The sequence below is a fragment of the Falco punctatus genome (assembly GCF_963210335.1).
Source record: "Falco punctatus genome assembly, chromosome: 8".
Classification (NCBI taxonomy): Eukaryota; Metazoa; Chordata; class Aves; order Falconiformes; family Falconidae; genus Falco; species Falco punctatus.
In genome coordinates this window covers 35059736-35077202 of record NC_137588.1, presented here as the reverse complement: position 1 = coordinate 35077202, position 17467 = coordinate 35059736, and the positions used below count along the sequence as shown (strand labels likewise).

Genomic DNA, 17467 nt, shown 5'->3' with positions numbered 1-17467 from the left:
GCCTTATGAAGTCACACTCGATGTTCACAAAGGCCATTTTGTGCATCTGGACTGGGCTCTGAGTTGGTCTCTAGTGGCACTACTTCCAAGCCTGGCTCCAGTGGGTCAAGACCTGGTTTCTGTGGACTGCAGTCAGCCTTGGTCTCGCTCTGAAAAGTACTTAAGAAAACTTTGTTGTTGCCCCTTGCAGAAGAATTGCGCCTGGATGAAAGGAAGAGCAGTGGGCGTAGAGACCGGCTGCTCCTCACTGTAGAGCTGAGGTTGGCTCTGAGAAGCCTCTCCTTGTTGGCGTGCTCTATCGTCAGGCGACAGCGGAGGACCTGCAGAAACACGCTGCGGAACTGCTGAGAAGAGATGTTGTACAGGAGGGGGTTCACCACTGAGCTGATGTAGAAGAAGATGTCGGCGATGGGAAGAAGGATGATGTATGCTCTGAAGTAGGGGACAGTCCAGTCCTGCTTTGGTTTAGCAGCAGACATGAGCCTTCTAACCTGATTTGGCGTCCAGCATATTGCCAGAGTTGCAACAATCAGTCCTGTGAACAGAAGGAGGAAGAAAGAGGTGTGCATACATTAGGCGGGGGAAAAAACATCAAATACTTAGCACCAGTTCTGCACTTGCTAGGAAATAGTACCGATTTTTCAGTGCTTTGCTTGACAGCTTTTTCTGCCAGTAGCATTTTTTTGTTTGTTGTTTTTAATAACTGTTACAAGGTCATTGCAGCACATGCTCTGACAAGAGACTGCGTAGTACTTGGGTAGTGTTTGTCTGTTACCTGTTGTCATTTCTTAGTTTTCAATGTGTTCTTTCATTGATACCTGTATCTGGGGAAAGAACGCATTCTTCTTTTGGTTTTCTACATTTCCTACGTCTTTCCCTTTACTTTGCAAAATAAACAAAATAAATAGAACCTATAGCCATATCAGATCAGGCAATACCCAGAAGAGATCAGATTCTTGTTTGTACTTTACAAAACAGAAAATGTATGCATAATAATATATTTCATGTTATTTTTGGTAAATTTCCTCTTACAGAAGATATTTTTAAGTAAAATATGTATGGACCTTTTTATGGTAATTAAGATATGTTAGGCTTTCTTAAAAATCAAATTCCAGTGGAATTAAATTATGAATGTAAATGAGAAAAACCCAAGCCTAGTCATGAAAGTGTAAGCAGTTTCAGATTATAAATTATGCTTAAAAATGTGGTATCTGACCATGTTGTATTTATATGTAGATATAAATACATGTTGCTGCATCACTAATGGCATTAAAAAAGGGGTGACTTAAGTGCTGGATGTCTGAAAATTCTGCCTCTGCGGACCAGCGTGCACTCGGTTGCAGCAGTGATGCCACCTGCAGAGCGGCAGCCCAGAAGAAACGTAAGGGCTGAACTTGAGCAGGCTCTGTTCCCAGGCGGGAGACAGGGCAGGGGGAAGGTGCGCATAAGCGCTGGAAATCTTGACATCGTGCATGAAATACCAGGTACACAAAGTAATTCCTCTCAGTGCTCCCGCCACCAAGCGTTACTTCTGAAACACCACCCAGCCACCAGTTCACTGTTTCCACTCTGTTTTTCTTCTTACAGGAAACGTGCCTTACATGAACACTTAGAGGGAGCAGAAGGTACAGGCTGGCTTCCCGGCTGCAGAGGCACAAAACTGTAGAGTACCCTGATGGTGCACGGGTCTCACCTCCCGCGGAGTTCTGTTAATTGTGAGTCTCCTCCAACGTCCAGCCTCCTTTCTCAGCAGAAGCACAGAAGCTTTTTAATTCTTACCTGTCTAGACTGAGTCAGATTGCTCCCATTGAGCAGATCGCTGCAGGGACGCAATTCTGACACAGTGCACACTGATTTTTTTCAAGCCAGGAAAATGGTACTTTGCTAGTGGGAGGACAGGAATGGTAACTGAGGCAGAAAAGAGAAGAAAGATATTTTTTTTTGTAACTTTGAAACTGCCAGGGCTTAGACAGGGTGTGTCCACGTTCTCTCCACCACCACCCCCCAAGCAAAGGTATGAAATATCTTTTTTCTTTTTTTTTTACAGAAATTAATTTTGTTAATGAAAGCTATAATTACATTAACAAATTTATGATCTCACTAAATGAGCTACCAAATAAACGTCTTTTTATCATTTGCTTCTGTACTCAATGTCACGGTAATTGTGGTAGAACGGGGAAGGAACCTATCTTAGAGCACTAGCTTCGAGCCCTGGAAGGCTGCTCTTAGTAGCCCAAGTGATAAATGTGTTTACCTTGGCTGTTGCCTGCTCTTGAACTACCGTAACTCTCCTCAGCCAGTCTCTGTTCTCATTCCCATTCCTACACAATCCCACGCCCCTCTGCTCGGCTGCTCTACTCTTCCCCTGCCCTCTTGCCTCACTTTTCAGTACCTTTTGAATCTCTTGTCAAAAGCTGATCTGAAACTTGTGTCAGTCCTGCATGTTTTCTAGACTTGTTTCTCTGCTGCCAGCATAACAAATACAGGGACAGCGATCCTAGCAAGGCCCAACAGAAAAAACCAAACACAACTGAGCAGTGATGGGCTTTACAAAAAGGCAGCAGAAGGATGTACTATTCCATTGCAACATTTTCTCCCACGTAACTTAAACACAAAGCCCACCAGGCCTGCAGAATTCTTGTCAAATTTTACCAGATTATCTCTTTCAAGGGAAAAGAAAGTAAGTGCTACAGTGTAATTTTTTTGTTCTTGGTTAGAAACAGGATACTTCATCGTGCTGATTAAGTTTCCTAAATTATGAATGCCGCTGTGAAAAACTGTAAGCAAACAATGCGTGCATTCAGTTTTAAAGCTGAAACGCAGTGCTCTGACATGTCTGAATTTTTGCTTGTATCTGAATTCTTCACCATTGACCTTTGTTATTAGTTCAAACAGCCAAATGCTTAAGATCCCCCTATAGATTCTCCAAACGCTTTTGTTACGGGGAACTGAACATGTTGTTGTGTACAGCAAGTGAAAAATGAGCTGCTTGTGCCCTTGCACAGCGTGCTGAGGTTACTCTTTTGGAGGGGAGGGAGATGTCTAAAACTTTGGTTTTTTCTAGAGATGAGTAATTGTTCATTTTTACGCTTGGAAAAAAAAAAAAAAAGTTTGTTGATTCAAAGGAGATGTGCCCTGTAAATAAACATGCTGACAAATTCATGGTATTTTTTCCAACTGTTCACACTTGATGTGGAAGTACGAAGTAAACTGAAGTGCATGAGAAGAGCACATCAGAACAGCTTTATGTTCAGGCCTTGGCATATTAAACATTTTTGGCCGAATTACTGCCGCCATCTATTTGAACTCGTACATAGGCTGTAGGAGTCTGTGTTTAATGCACGGAAGGTGCTTCAAACAACATAGTATCAGCCTGAATGTAAACCAAACTGCATCTTACGCCAGTACTGCTGCATTTTTCCCTTGAGCTTGCTGCCTGCTAGGAATTAAACTCCTTCACATTTCATCTCTTATCCAACTTGCCCTTCCACTCCATCCTATCAATGTGAAAAAAATTAGTAGCTCCTTTTTCCCCCCCATTTCCATGACTACTCTGCTGAAGTGACACACTACATGAGAGCAGAGATTTATCTTCCACAGAATAATGAAGTTTATAAACAAAGTAATGCTGTGGTCCAGTGATCTCCAGCACTGGTGCTTGAAATTTCCAACACACATTTGAATCACTTGCTTTAATCATGAAAAGTGCCTTAGACCACACCAGTGAGAGCCAGGAGCCCTCACGTTACCTAGCTGACTATGTGTAAGTAAACACATCTCAACCTTTAAGAAAGCACTTGAGCTTACAATTCATTTAACATTGATGAAGATACTTCAAGGTAACAAATAAAAAAACCAACCAAAAGACGTGAAAAGATCCCTGATTCAAACCACTTTAAGCAGCTAAGCCTTTAAACCAGCCACAAAAGAGTTTACCCAAAACAGGAATTATCACATCCACTACTATTTTAAGGGGGAAAAAAACCCTACGCCAAACCTCTTTAAAAATAAATACACTGATTTAACAATTATTTAAATTTTGGTATTGTTGTAACTTCCTAAAAGTGGATCTTACAGTATTAATTCTTAATATGTGACAAAGGATCATTTGTGTAGTAAAATAAACCCGGTGTTTAAGTGCCAATAATATAAATATGCATTGCTGGCACAGAATAGGAGTTGGCAGTCATCTGTGCCTTAGCAATAGTTTTTTATTACTCAGAACATTCCTCTGGGCCATAGGGGAGTGAATTAAATTCATTATGAACTTTATTGGAAAGGATTTTAAATATATGCAAATGTCTGGCAGATAAAGAGGGCTTCCTTCTCCACCCTTCCAGATTTCGCTTGCTCTTCTACTGAATAGTTTTTTGTCTGATTTTCTGCACTTAAATCTGTCTCCTTTTACTGTCCAACACCTACTTCCCCTCTTTCCTGGCTGCTGCCAGCCGTCCCACGAACTTGGAATTGTCTACAACATTGTAGCTGTCACTGGGAAATGCCAACATGTGTTATTTGGCTGCCATGGCCCCATTAACCGAGGCTATGGCCATGACCTCCTGTACGTGCTCCTCTGCCCGTGCCACTTAACCCTGACCGACCCGGTGCACCAAGGCCTGCCAGACTCTGCCACCGTTCTCATCACAGTTAGCCTAAGCAGCATTAAACCTCAGATTTTGCTTTTTTTGTGATTTAATTAATGGCACAAAGGCAGGTTCTCAACATCTGCTTGTAAACTGACATTTAAATGGCAATTGTCAGTGGAATATAAGCATATGGTTACTGAGCTATGAGTCAAGTGCAAGCAGCAATGCAGTTGGTTCACAGGGAGATGTTTTTTAGCACTCGTTTCACATTTGCATACTTTGCCCGACTATACTCAAAGATACAACATGACATTAATGCCCTATGCCTTAGTCACAAAGTCTTCCAAGCATGCACCAGGGGAACTGCCTCCCAAGAGAGGAAAATACCAAGCCCATCCCTCATTATTAAGTTTACCATCATAAAGCAACACTAATCGTGAGGCAAGCGCTTGGTCCCTACTTAATTCTGCTACAAACAGCTTTGGAAACGCAAGCAAATAGCTCTCCTGGATAATCAGGTTCTTGATGGTCATAGTATCAGTCACTGCTGATTCGGAGGAGGAGAAAAACAAAGACGCCAGTACTAATTAAGAACGTTACTTTCAGGAGCTGGGGTTTGGCATGTAATTATGTACGTTTATTATTTAACCCAGGTCTCAAAACTTTTGCTTCTCATTACAAATAGGGACATAAGGCATTAGTTTATTGCCTTTCTAGCTTTTAGGAAAAGAAGAGTCAAGCCACAAAACGCAGTCTTCAGTCACTGAGATGACCTTCCAACTGCAGATCAATGCAGTGCTGTCTTCCAGCATCTGCAGCTGCTCTGTGCCTCCACTGCTGCAGTTGCCTGCATGTGAGAAGGCAGCTACCATATGCTTATTGTCTGCTGACAATTGTCATTTAAATGTTAGTTTACAAACAGCTGTTCCTTTCACTGCTGTGAGCCTGACTTGTAAGCGCAGCAAAGAAACCAACCAGAATGATACCGAACGGCTGCTGGCACTGCTCGGCAGCGCTGTCAGCAGCAGGGGCGATGCAGACTGCACCGCTGTTACACTGAGGAAGACTGGAGCACCTCAGGGAGGGCACTGTCTTCTCTGCCTCTCAGCCTCCAGGACTTCCTACCAGTGCTTATTCTGGCAGGTAAGTTTGGAGAAGTTTCTCTGGTCTGCCAGCAGCTGGGTAGAATTTCAGATCCAAACTTTCACCTTTCAACAGCTTTTGGTGATTATCAGGTGTTCAGCCACCAGCCACATACACAGGTGACTCAAACCCCTCTCTGACCAGCAGCAACTAGCTGTCGATGAGCAGAAGGGGTGCAGGCGGTGGGAGAGGAACACACCTTTTACTGCCGCTCCCGCTCTGGTTACTGCCCACCCTTCAGCTCCCTCTGTTTCAGCTCAGGAGGTTCACAAGCAAGATCCAGAGAGGAACAGCAGCATTTTTTCAGTGCTTCTGTGGAACTTAACATTTCTGCCTCATTGCCAGGGCTGGGATCACCACACAAATGGGTCCCTATAGCGTAAATCGTGTGCTAAAAGGCCTCTGCAGATCCCAGACAACTCTCGTGACGTTCAGTGCCATCATGCCTGCGTCTGTTTTGTGCAGCCTGCCCTCACGGTCTGGCTACAAAACCTCTGTGGTCTTGTTCTCTAAGATCTAGCATTAGGATAAAAAGGCAACGGGACAGATCAGAAGGATAATCCTTCAGACACAGTGAAGTGTCCACACTCCCATCCACACACACTGCTTGGAACAAATGCAGGAGGCCCAAACAGGCCACCAAGTTCTATTCAGGTACTTGAGTGCCCATAAATAAAGTTCCAGCTGGCATGCAGACACAGAGTGCCACACCTACCGCAGGCTCGAGGAAAGCTCATCACAAGGTTCCTAACAGATCCGCAGGTGTCCCCCTGTTCAACGCTAACAGCACCATTTCGTAGGCAGTGAGTCACAGCTGGGTCTCAGAATCTAAGTCTTGTCAATTTGTCCCCTGCACTCCGCACACGTCTGTGCTGCCAGCTGTTCAGTGGCTCGCTCTTGGTTACAGAGCTACTACAGGAAGCACCCCCAAGTTAACTAGTCTGTAAAACAGAAGTGGTGGCTTTGCTGCCGCTGCCACTAGTGACAGTTAACTTCACGTTTCCCAAAAGTCACTCACTCACTCCTGTATTCAGTGCATAGTGTGTCACAGCCATCAATAATGGTTTTGCTTGAGTGAGGGCTGCAGTGTGCTCCATGGGCAGGATAAAGCATCTGATGAAGTTTAAAATGGGAAAAGAATACTAATATAAACCTCCCTTTTCCCTCTCAACCACATGCAAGTTTCTTCTGCTGAAGGACAAACATTATTATAATAATAATAAGCACATATTGATGTGTGTTGAGGTGAATATAAAAATGTATTAACCTGAGAGATAAATATTGATATTGCTTTCTCTGTGTCAATATTTAGTTCAAGGGACAATAAATTTTGATAGTCACTGAAACAAGTCAATACATGCATTGCTACATACATTTTGTATAAGCTCAAATTATTCGGCAACTCTTCCTTTTATCCTCAACTTTCTGAATCACAGCTTGCCTTTCAAAAATGCTTCTCTGGAAGGGAAGGAAGCAATAACCAACTGTCCCTACTCAGGCAGCAACTACAGGGAGAAGAGAAGATACAGTGTCTATCTCCCAGCGATTTCCCCATCAGAGTTTCTAACCACCAGGGATCTGCAGGCTCACTTTGGGGTGTGACACTGGAGCTGGGCTGGCTGCTAAGTGCAGCCTCCTCAGAAGACAGGAGTTTCCTCGTCACTGCACATCAGCAACTTGCTGCCTTTGCTGAAGCCACCACCTCACGTGCAGACCACATGCACGGGGGTTCCGCTGGCAAAGTGAAACTGAGATAAAATCCAGCCCCTGCTCCTGCCGGTGCTGGTACTGCAGGGATAACAAGAACAAAGAGGTAGCGAGATGACATTTCTGTCACCTGCACAAGCAGGCAAATCTCCAAGCACTCACAGAGAGGCTCTGGCAAACGCCCCACAGCCCTCCTCAGGATGGGTTTAAACTTAATGGAAGCCAGTAACAAACTAGTTACTGTTATAAATACTGCGGGAAGGATCAAGCATATGGCCTGGGACAAACAACTGGAAACCAGCTCCATGCACATCCGAGCCTGTCAACAGCTTTCAGCAAAAAAACCCCTTGGGCCAGCAATTCCCACAGCCCTCAGAGGGACCTGGGTCCATCTAGTGCTCCTTGTGCCCCTCCCAGCCTCAAGGGTGCTGTACAACCAGGCTGTGTCTCAGGAGCAAGCACAGCTGGGTGATAAGACAGTGCTTTCCCACAAAGTGGCATAACAAATGAAAGGCTCTGAGAGGAACCAAGATGCCTCTTGGTGCAATAAATGAACCAAAGCTGCAAGGTTTTAATAAATATGTTGCTGTTCTGTTGCACACAAAGTCATCTTTCTTCCAACTGAAAACACCGTTAATGTTCTCATTAAATCACCAATGCTAAAGCAATGCATGAATTCTTCCCATAAGCAGATGTTTTTTCCTCAAAACAGCAATGTGTTCATGTGTGGGACAGTGACGACATGGGGAATTTATGTATTTTTTCCTTGTTAAAAGCTTCCATAAGTAACTGGCATTGTCAACACATATCGAGAAGAATTTCACACAAGTATTTGCCACCCTCGGCATCAGAAAACCATCAGCAGCTGCTTTCGATACCTCATTTCACAGGTGACTACATGCCAATGTAAATCAGCACTAAGGCCCAGGAGATGTTAGTAGAATGCAAAGTGTACATCTTCTCACTTGGATTGACCTACACTCTCCCCCCCTCAAACAGCTTTAAAGGGTGCTACGCGGTCACTGAGACCAAACTGGCTTGTCAGAGGTTTTGGCCCAGTGTTGTGTCACTAGGTCAAATCAATGCCACAGCAAAGAACAGCACACCCACAAACCCTCTCTCCACCTGAAATCCCTGCATCACCCAACAGTTTGCTTAGTTCAGGCCCTCCCTGCTCTGCTGCACACATTTCTTCTCCTTGACTGACAACAAAAAGCTGCTCTAGGCTGGACACAGCACAGCAATTATGCCATCAGCTACTCAGCGGCAAAGGGTGAGGTGAATTTTGTGTTTGCAGCAACCTGATCTCTAATAGAAAGTAACGCTGAAGAAACCTGCCCAGAAGAACACCTGCGCTTTCTTGCAGAGTGGTGGTGCTTCAGTCTACACTGTGCTTCAAGTCCTCTACAACTGATAAGCAATGTATTGGGTTGTGAAACACAAACGTTCCCAATAAACAAGGAGATTATCAGAGACTTAACATGGAGCCTGAACCAAAGTTTCAAGTCTGTGTATCATTGATCCATCCAGCTGGGACCTACAGGACACTACAGGAAAATCTTTTCTGACTCGGCAGCATCAAAACATAGCAGCTTCTGGGGTTCCCATCACACACTTCTCCACAAGCATCGGCAAACAGGGCTTTTCAGAGGAATAAGCTATCTGTGCTTTACACTGTCACTTAACAGCCCCCACCCGTTAGGTACAGTGATACCGGATGCATCGGAAGTTGTCAGGGAAACACAGGCAGGCGGAATATAATTAGTGAGGACACAAGTGTTAACAGTTCTACTTCTTAGCAATTTAAAATATCTGACAATTATCTTCAGTTCTTACCAGGGTCAAGTTTTGCTTCTCAAATATTTTTAAATACTGCCAACACTAGTGCAAACACTAGAAAAAGCTAAAAATACTCAAGAAATTTCATTACAAATACCATTACTGAACATGAGCAGCCTTTTTGTAAAACAGTGATTAAATTCACGGTACGATTTTAAAAGCCACACATGCTCCTGCATTACTTGAGGAAATCATGTTAGTTTTAATACTCCACACCGGGCCGGTGCTGCAGGCGCTGCCCCCGGGCGGGCCGGAGCCCGGGCCCGCCGCTGGCCGCGGCCGAAGCCCCCGGCACGGCAGGGGACAGCGGGAGAAGCCGGCACCGCCCCGGCGGGACGGGAGAGAGGAGCGAGGCCCCGGCAGCGGAGCGGCCCCGCGGCACCCGGGCCGGGGCGGGCGGCGGCGGGGGGGGCTCCCGGCGCCGGAGCGGAGCCGCCCCCGGGCCCGCGGGCAGCCCCCGGCCGGGCGGGCCGTGCCCCGGGGCCCGCGGAGCCCCGCGGGGGAGCGGCCGTGAGGAGCCCTCCCGGGGCGGGGGCCGGGGGTGAGGAGCCCCCCGGGGGGCCGGGGGTGTTCCTGGCCGCCCCGCCGGGCCGGGCCCGGGGCTGGTGGCGGGCGGTGGCCCCGTGCCGGGACCCGGCGAGCGCTGCCCGCGGCCCGGGAGCCCCCCGAGCCCCCCCTCTGCCCGGCCCGGCGGGGGGCAGCGGCAGCGCGGCGGGGGCACGGCGCGGCCCGGCACAGCGGTGCTACGACCACAGGTTTATCCTGCTCTTCAGCCTTACTCTTCCAGCCTCAAACCCCACCCTGCCCCCGCGGAAGGTGCCGTTTGGCGGACGCTCCCCGCCGCAGGCAGCCGGCTGCCGCCCCCAGCACCCCCTGCGGGCGCGCCCCCCGCCCGGGCCAGCCCTGCAGGTCACGGCCAAGGTCACCTTCCTGCGGACCAAGCAAGCTAGGCACTGCACTGCCAAGGCTGCCAGGAGACGTCTGGAAAAGGGAACAGGGAAATTGCATGCACTCCCTTGTCCTCTTTGGTGCCTTCCCTCACATCGGTGGGTAAATGGTCCTGAAATCCTTATGCCTTACAGCAAACACCACCTTGGCATTTGAAGTGCCAGTCAACTGTTTCATTCAGGTGCCCATCTCATGCAGTTTGTCAGTAAAAGCTACAAAATCCAGCATCTACTTTTGTGTCATTCATTTCCCTTCACTACGGCAACTCTCCAGTAAAAACAAGAAAAAGATTTTTATCAGGGCTACTCTGGTGAAAAGAAGATCGAAAATATTGTGGAAATATACACAGACTCAGTACCAGAAGACATACCATGGTATAATAAATAATTTTTAAACTGCTAATTTTTAGCAATCTCAACATTCCAGCTGTCAGAAAAGACATGCTTATTGGAAATTGCTATTTTTGCATTGAGAAAGTATTTTTTAAAAACACTAATAAGAACACAAATGTGTAGAAGGGAGCAAGTTTAGTTGTTATTAATGCTTCTTCCTTGCAAAACAAATTCTTGCCGTGGTTGCTTTGATTTTCTTTTAGATAGAGTGAAGACTTGTTTTCTTTCTGCATTGGTGAAACAATGGGAAAAATACATCTTCCATATAAATCTCATTTAAATTCTGCATTCTAACTAGCAAACACAATTTGGAATTGAGAGGTTTTTTGTTTTTACATTACAAAATCGGCTGTTGCAACATTAAACAGCTCATCTATTGCAATTCAGCAGGAGAAATCATTGAACAATCAACTGCAGAATACAAATACAGAAAGACAATATATTAGCTCAGCAGATACATAAGATACTTGAGAGCGCCGGCAAAAAGACAGGCTAGACTGCTATGTTATATGGAACTGATCATCATGGGGGAACCAACAAAGCTCTTCCTAAATGAGAGCGATACTATCAATCTCCAAGTCAGATTTTTGTACCAAAGCCCCTCAAATGAAGAAAATTTGCTGTTTTCTTCAGCAAGTGAGATTAAAATGGAATTATTGATGCAGAAATAGTAGCAAGATCATGCTAGCCAGCTGCTTTAAAAGAACAAATGCAATTGGTGTTTATGTTCAGCAGCATAAGTGAGAAGACAAACCAAAGCAAACTGCCTTAAAAATTACATGCAGTTATCCAAATTCTCCACCAAAACCCGCAACAGGAAGCAGGATCCAGGGAGTGAAAGAGCAGAAATGCACCAAGGCAGACGTGGCACCAGTGGCACACGGGGTGACAGCTTGCTGGCTGAGCTTTGGGACTGAAGGCCCATTTATTCTCCTCTGTCCCTGAGGAAGGTGACTGTGTCAGTCCAGTAAGATACTGGTACTCCAGTTTCCCTTGATGGGAGGAAAAAGGGTGAAAGTGCTGCACTGGATGAAGCCTCCCATTTTTTCCTCCACCCTGATTTACAGTCTGGCCACACCAGTGACACGTGCTGGAGCTAACCCCCACTGCGTATGGCTTGCCTTTGCAACTCTACTATCATAACATATTTTATGTATTTATTGAAGTGTGTGAGGCTGGCTGTCGCGATCAGAAGGTGGTACTTTTTTTTCTGTGCACCCACAGAAACTGTGGGTACAAACAGGTCCCACCCCAAACCAGCACATGGCAGCCACTAGTCCCCAGGAGCTAATCCTCAGGTACAATCTTCCAGGAAAGCATCTACACAGTCCGAATATTTCCTTTTACCCACTACCAATCTGGCATTAGCAGGTGAAGGGCTGCCTGGAGGACTCTCACCTTCTTCTGAACACACCGACAGCCTGCTCTTCCTGACAACAGCAGCCTTTTCCTGCTCTGAACAGATTCCTCTTCTTTTTGGAGGGAAAACAATAAACAAATGTAGTCAAAACAAAGTTTCACGCATTTTCAGAACCAGTTTGTTCTGATTTAAGGATTTAAGGAAGAACATAATCTGCAGGAGAGTGAGGAAGACTTTCTTGCCTGGAAGCAGTGTCATGAGAAATGAAATTGGGTATTTCGGGGTGGCAGGTGGCTATCTTTTGGAAAAGGTGAGGAGAGAGGGAATGTCTGATTCAGACATCTCCAATACAGCCACAGTAGCAATTCCAATGCCAAATTCCAAGAACAAATTCCAGTCTGACTCCTTGAAGTATGTCCTGGCTGTTACACTAATGGCGGAAACATAAAGTAACTATCACACAACAAGGCAATTGTATTCTTTGAATTAGGCCTAACCTTTGACAATTTGGATTGAAGCCTTGGGTAGTGGTGAAGCTACTCGAAATCGCACTAAGAGAAATGACCTGGCCAAACACCGCTTGTTTGCAGCTTCCCCCGAGAAGGCTATTCAGGGAGCAGTAGTATTTTCATTGCAGCAAAGTCTCTTCTCTGCTAACACCTGAATCTCCTTTTATTTATCTTTCAGAGCTGTCCAGAGAATCCTAATGAGTGCAAACATGTCAAAACCTCCTTTCTCAAACCTTTTCAATGAATACATATACAAGATAAAGAGTATTCCTCCCCCTCGCCACAACCTTGGCAGCAGTCTAATTCAAAGTCTGCGAGATTCAGTCTCCCCGTATCAGGTGAGATGGCGAATGTGCTCTGCGAAATGGCATTCAAACACACACCTGTACATGGATTCGCCGAGCACGCGGGCACGGTTTGGTTTGGGAGCGTTGTGTCTGTGCTGTGATATTTGCACTTTGCTTTCAGCTAGCTGCTGGGGGCTTCCAAAATGTCTCAGCTAGCTGGCGTGCAGCAATAGCTCGCAGTATTTCTTCCTTTCCTCCACAAGTGCAATCTCAGCTTTCTATCTCAGTATTAGTGAAAGATGTCAGCTTATTTTGTTATATATAATTTATTTGAAATAAACCCCCTTATAATGCTTTTTAACTTCAGAAAAAACAGTGTGTACTCCTTTCTTTATCCAAGCCATACAGGGTACATTTTTTGCTGGCCTATTAACTCTTTTATTTTGTTGAGGTGAATCCACAGCTAACTAGAGTATTCCAGGTGGAACTGGAGCATGCAGCTCGCTCTATCTTTTGTAGCACCTTTCCAAGAAACACTAAGAACTATACCATATTACTGCAGACCTGAGAAAACTAAGCCAGAACACCAACTACCCGTCAGCTTGCTCTCTCCCTCTCTCCTAGAAAACACAGGAATAAGACAGTGCTTTTTAGAGGAAATCTATAAACAAGGATGTGGCAATGCATTTGATTCAATTATGCCATTTTTAATGTAAATTCTGGAATCTGGTGGTAAATATGGTGGGTTTTGGAGCACAGTGGTGCAGGGGATTTTAACAAGGACTAACTCTACCCTACTGTGAATTACAAAACACTTTTCTTCTTGCAGCCCCACACAGCTGGCTCCAACTTCAGGCACACAGAATGACAGTGATGGAGAAAAGACTTTTGCAATAACCCTTTCACATATAATAAATATATGACTATGAAAAAAAGCAAGATGACCACTAAATATCAGTGTTCACAGCAAGTGAGAGGGCAATTATAAGCTTTGGGAACTTTCCTATGCATTTATATAGCACCTTAAGTTCAACTGCTGGTCTTCAGTTTGACCTGTACCATGGCAGAAATAGATAAACCTATTACTTCTGACATTGCTACGTAATTAAGTAGCTGCTCTGCCCCCATTAACATAGCTATATCCACTAGACTTTCATTTCTCGTCCTCTTTCCAGAATGGCCTCTTACTTTGAAATAAGTTCTTCTACTCAGACCTATCAACTAAGACATCTTGGGAAGCAAGATTTTTTAGATACCTTCTTCCTGAGCTTTGTAAGGTTTTCACCTACTAATGAGTGAAATCCTAACTCCCAAGAGCTAACAGAACTGATTTTTCTTAAAATATTCAAGATTAAGAGATGAAAACAAAAAGTCTAAATCATCTTCTCATGTGGCAATAAAATCCCTTAATCATTAAGTCATGTAGCAAAAAGACAAGCAGCTCTCTCCTAAAAGACCAGAGCAAAAATGGACTCTTATGTCCTTGAAGTCAGACAGCCAACGGGTTAGACTTGGTGCTACAGTGACCTCCAGGCAGCTGTGCCAGGGGCAGCAGGATGCCCTTACAAACCCTGCCTCCCACCTCTAAAGTCAGGGAAAATTATTTTTGGTGCCTGCACCAGTAAAGCCTATTACAGCAAAACACAGCAGGAGATCTGTTCATGGCACTGATGGGATCCTTGATCTCTTTACTAATGTAGCTGGAACACACAAGGTCCTCTAATTTGCTGCCACACACTAAGCAAATAATGTCACCTGATTTGCTACAAGAGTCTTCCATCTAAAGAATCCCCCTAAATCCAGAGACAGCATCTTCAAAAAACCAGGCATTTCTTTCCTACTGCTTTCCATTTACCCAAGTTAACTTTATTGGACAAAAAATCCTGCAGAGGTGGAAACTAATTCAGGGTAGGTAAAAGCAATCATGTACACTAGTAAACAATAGAAACAACACAGAGGAAAACCATATTTTAAAAGGCTGATGCATAACACTGGGATTGCACTTGCTCCAATACCCTACGCCACCTCATTACCTCAGCGATTGCAGAAATCCTGTTACACTCACTTGGAACACATTGCAATGAGATCAGACGCTGAATGCAGCTGAAGACCTACTTAATTAGTAGCTGATCACAAAGACCAAAATTTACCCACTTGTATCTTCTGATAAGAGGAAAACTGTTTCAGTTCTTACTACTGTAGCCATATTTCTACAATATATTGTATTATTTTTAAAATTCTGTGTGCAGTCAATCATATTACCATGCCCTACAGGAGTCTTTTGCTAAGTACTTTAAAAAAAAACAAAAAAAAACAAAAAAAAAACAACGCACACAGTGTGGAAAAGCATCACAGTGTACTATGAAGACTTTTGCTTAATTTTACATTCTTTATTTGGCCAAAATAGTAGCTGTTTTGCACTCCAACTCACATTTGTAATAAAAACCCCATTCAGCTGCTCATATACTAAAGAAACAATTCATGACTGAATAATGTACCAATTCAAAAGCAATCTCTCTAAGCTACAGGAAACCTCTCGAGTTGCTAGTCTGAACAAAATGAAGCCTCAACAAAATGAACCACTTTGAAACTAAATGAAAATTTAGCAAATTGATCTGAACAAGAAAATCTTATGTACAAAGCAATGTTTTTAGCCACAACAGAAAAGCCTGTTAGAGATCACGTTTTTTAAAAAAAAATTACACCAGTAAATCAAAAGATGGTGTTATTGTTTGCTCATTTTTCTAAAGCAGGATATTTCATTTTATAAGGGGATAGTGGGTTTATAAGTTTGTGCTTAAATAGCAACTGGCAAGTGCTGAAAGAAAAAAAAAGCCACTGAAACATTGGACGCTTTCTCAAAAAGGATGTTCTCTCTTGCGGCTTTGATTTTTAATCCACATTTTGGTGCACTTGGCACCTCACAAACTTCTCAGCTCCAAAGTTACTCTGACATCAGTACACCAGCAGTCTGCCCAATCTAAGAGAGTGTTTGCTTTGTGCACTGCCATAAGCTAGTGGAGCAAAATGACTGCAGTTCAAAATTATGAGGTTGCTGGAGCAATTTATACCACCAAGACAAAGAGCAGAGGGAGGGACAAGATGCAGATGTTGGAGATGCAGTCATCCAGCAGTGCAGCAGGAAAGTCAAGGGTAAAGGAAGATGGGGAGAGAGGGACAGTAAGAGAGGAAGGTTGAAGGCAGTGATCTTATCAAGAATCACTTACTTTTCGGAAGCGGCATGCCACAAGAAAATGCTATTCCCACTGATCCAGTAAATTGTTCTGTTTTCCGTGGAGCTTCAAGGAAATAAGGGGCTAGTAGAAAAAAGGTCTAGTCATGCAAAAGCACAATTTGCAGTTGGAAGCTGAGTTTGAACAAGAGTCAGGCGAGAACACCTTTAGGCAAGACACATAGCTCAACCTCATCTGGGACTACTAGGGCCTAAAATGGCAGTTACATGATTAGCAAGCACAAAAGGCTTTTTAAATTAAAAAAAAATAAATAAATAAGGCCAGCAGGCTGAAGGCTGAGTTAAGAGGTGTCAGTGCTGGTGTATGTGCCAGCGCTGGTGTATGTGCCAGCAGCAGGCAGGGTCTCTTTCCCAGATTGAGACACATACTGGGTTGGGCTTTAAAGAAAGCCACTTCCTGACCTGGCCCCAGGGACAAAATTAAAAGTCTGTTGTAACAAGATGAGCAGCAGCATTAGACATGTGGGACTTAAAAGGACATTTTACCCATCTGAACCATTAAGAGAAAGGATCTGCACTGTGTATGTACGGAACAAGGGATTATTTTTTTTTTCTAATTAAGTGGTATTGAAGTACGCAAACTCTCTCTCTCACTCTGCTTGAATTACTGATCTACAATGACAGTTTACTTTTAGTTCCACACCTGGAAACAGGAGATAAATCAAGTGATAAGCTGCCAACGATGGTCTCAAAATGGAAAGCACTTTACCCAAGAGTTCCTTGGAGCCTGCTGAGCTGGCACTGCAATATAGCAGATCCGGCAAGATTATCAATTAATAACTGCAGTTGAAGCCAGTTAACGACACTGTAACAAACTCCATTGGTGCACACTCTGCCTTGATGTTTTTAAAGGAGAAGAGAGAAGAAAGCTACTGCCTTCAGAAGATGTTTCAAGAACATATGGAATTAGCAACATGCTTTTCATGAGCACTAAGCACGCCTTGCGGTAAAGAAAATTTCCTGTGATCCCAAGATCCGCAGGTACCTCAGACCTGAGACAAATCCCCAGAGAAGAGCAATGGCCTCCACCCTCAGTCTGGTGAGAACTGGAAGCCAGGCTCAAAGCACTTCCCAGGGATGACAGACTGCTGGGCCAAAGCAGCAGCCAAACACCATGGGGACTGTCCCCAAGACCAGCGTGACGTGCAAGAGGAGCATGCATGGCTCCCGTTTGGTACCACAGCATTCATGCGCAGGCAACACTGGCTGGAACACTGCTGTGCCCACCTGCCCTACTAGGAATAGCGTCAGGGATAGCAAAATCTCTGCAAAAAAATGGACCGGTTTTCTAATGTCTGCAGTCGTCCATTCAGAGGAGCAGCTTCCCCACACCGCTGGCTGGCCAAGCACAGTGAGAGTCCGCCCTCCCACGTCTTCCTGGGAAGTCCCTGTCCCGAGCCAGGACAGGGGTCTGAGGAGCCTCTCTTGCAAGCCAGCAATCAT

General features: G+C 44.7%; 1 protein-coding gene across 1 annotated transcript in view; it reads right to left on the bottom strand.

Moving 5' to 3' along the window:
- Positions 1 to 4: 4 nt before the first annotated feature.
- The window catches only part of GPR39 (G protein-coupled receptor 39), an 83082-nt gene continuing 65619 nt past the window's right edge, over positions 5 to 17467 (bottom strand). The window contains exon 2 of the mRNA XM_080399671.1: positions 5 to 535. Coding sequence (XP_080255797.1) covers positions 12 to 535 — 524 coding nt within the window. The 3' untranslated portion in view covers positions 5 to 11. The remainder of the gene's footprint in view (positions 536 to 17467) is intronic.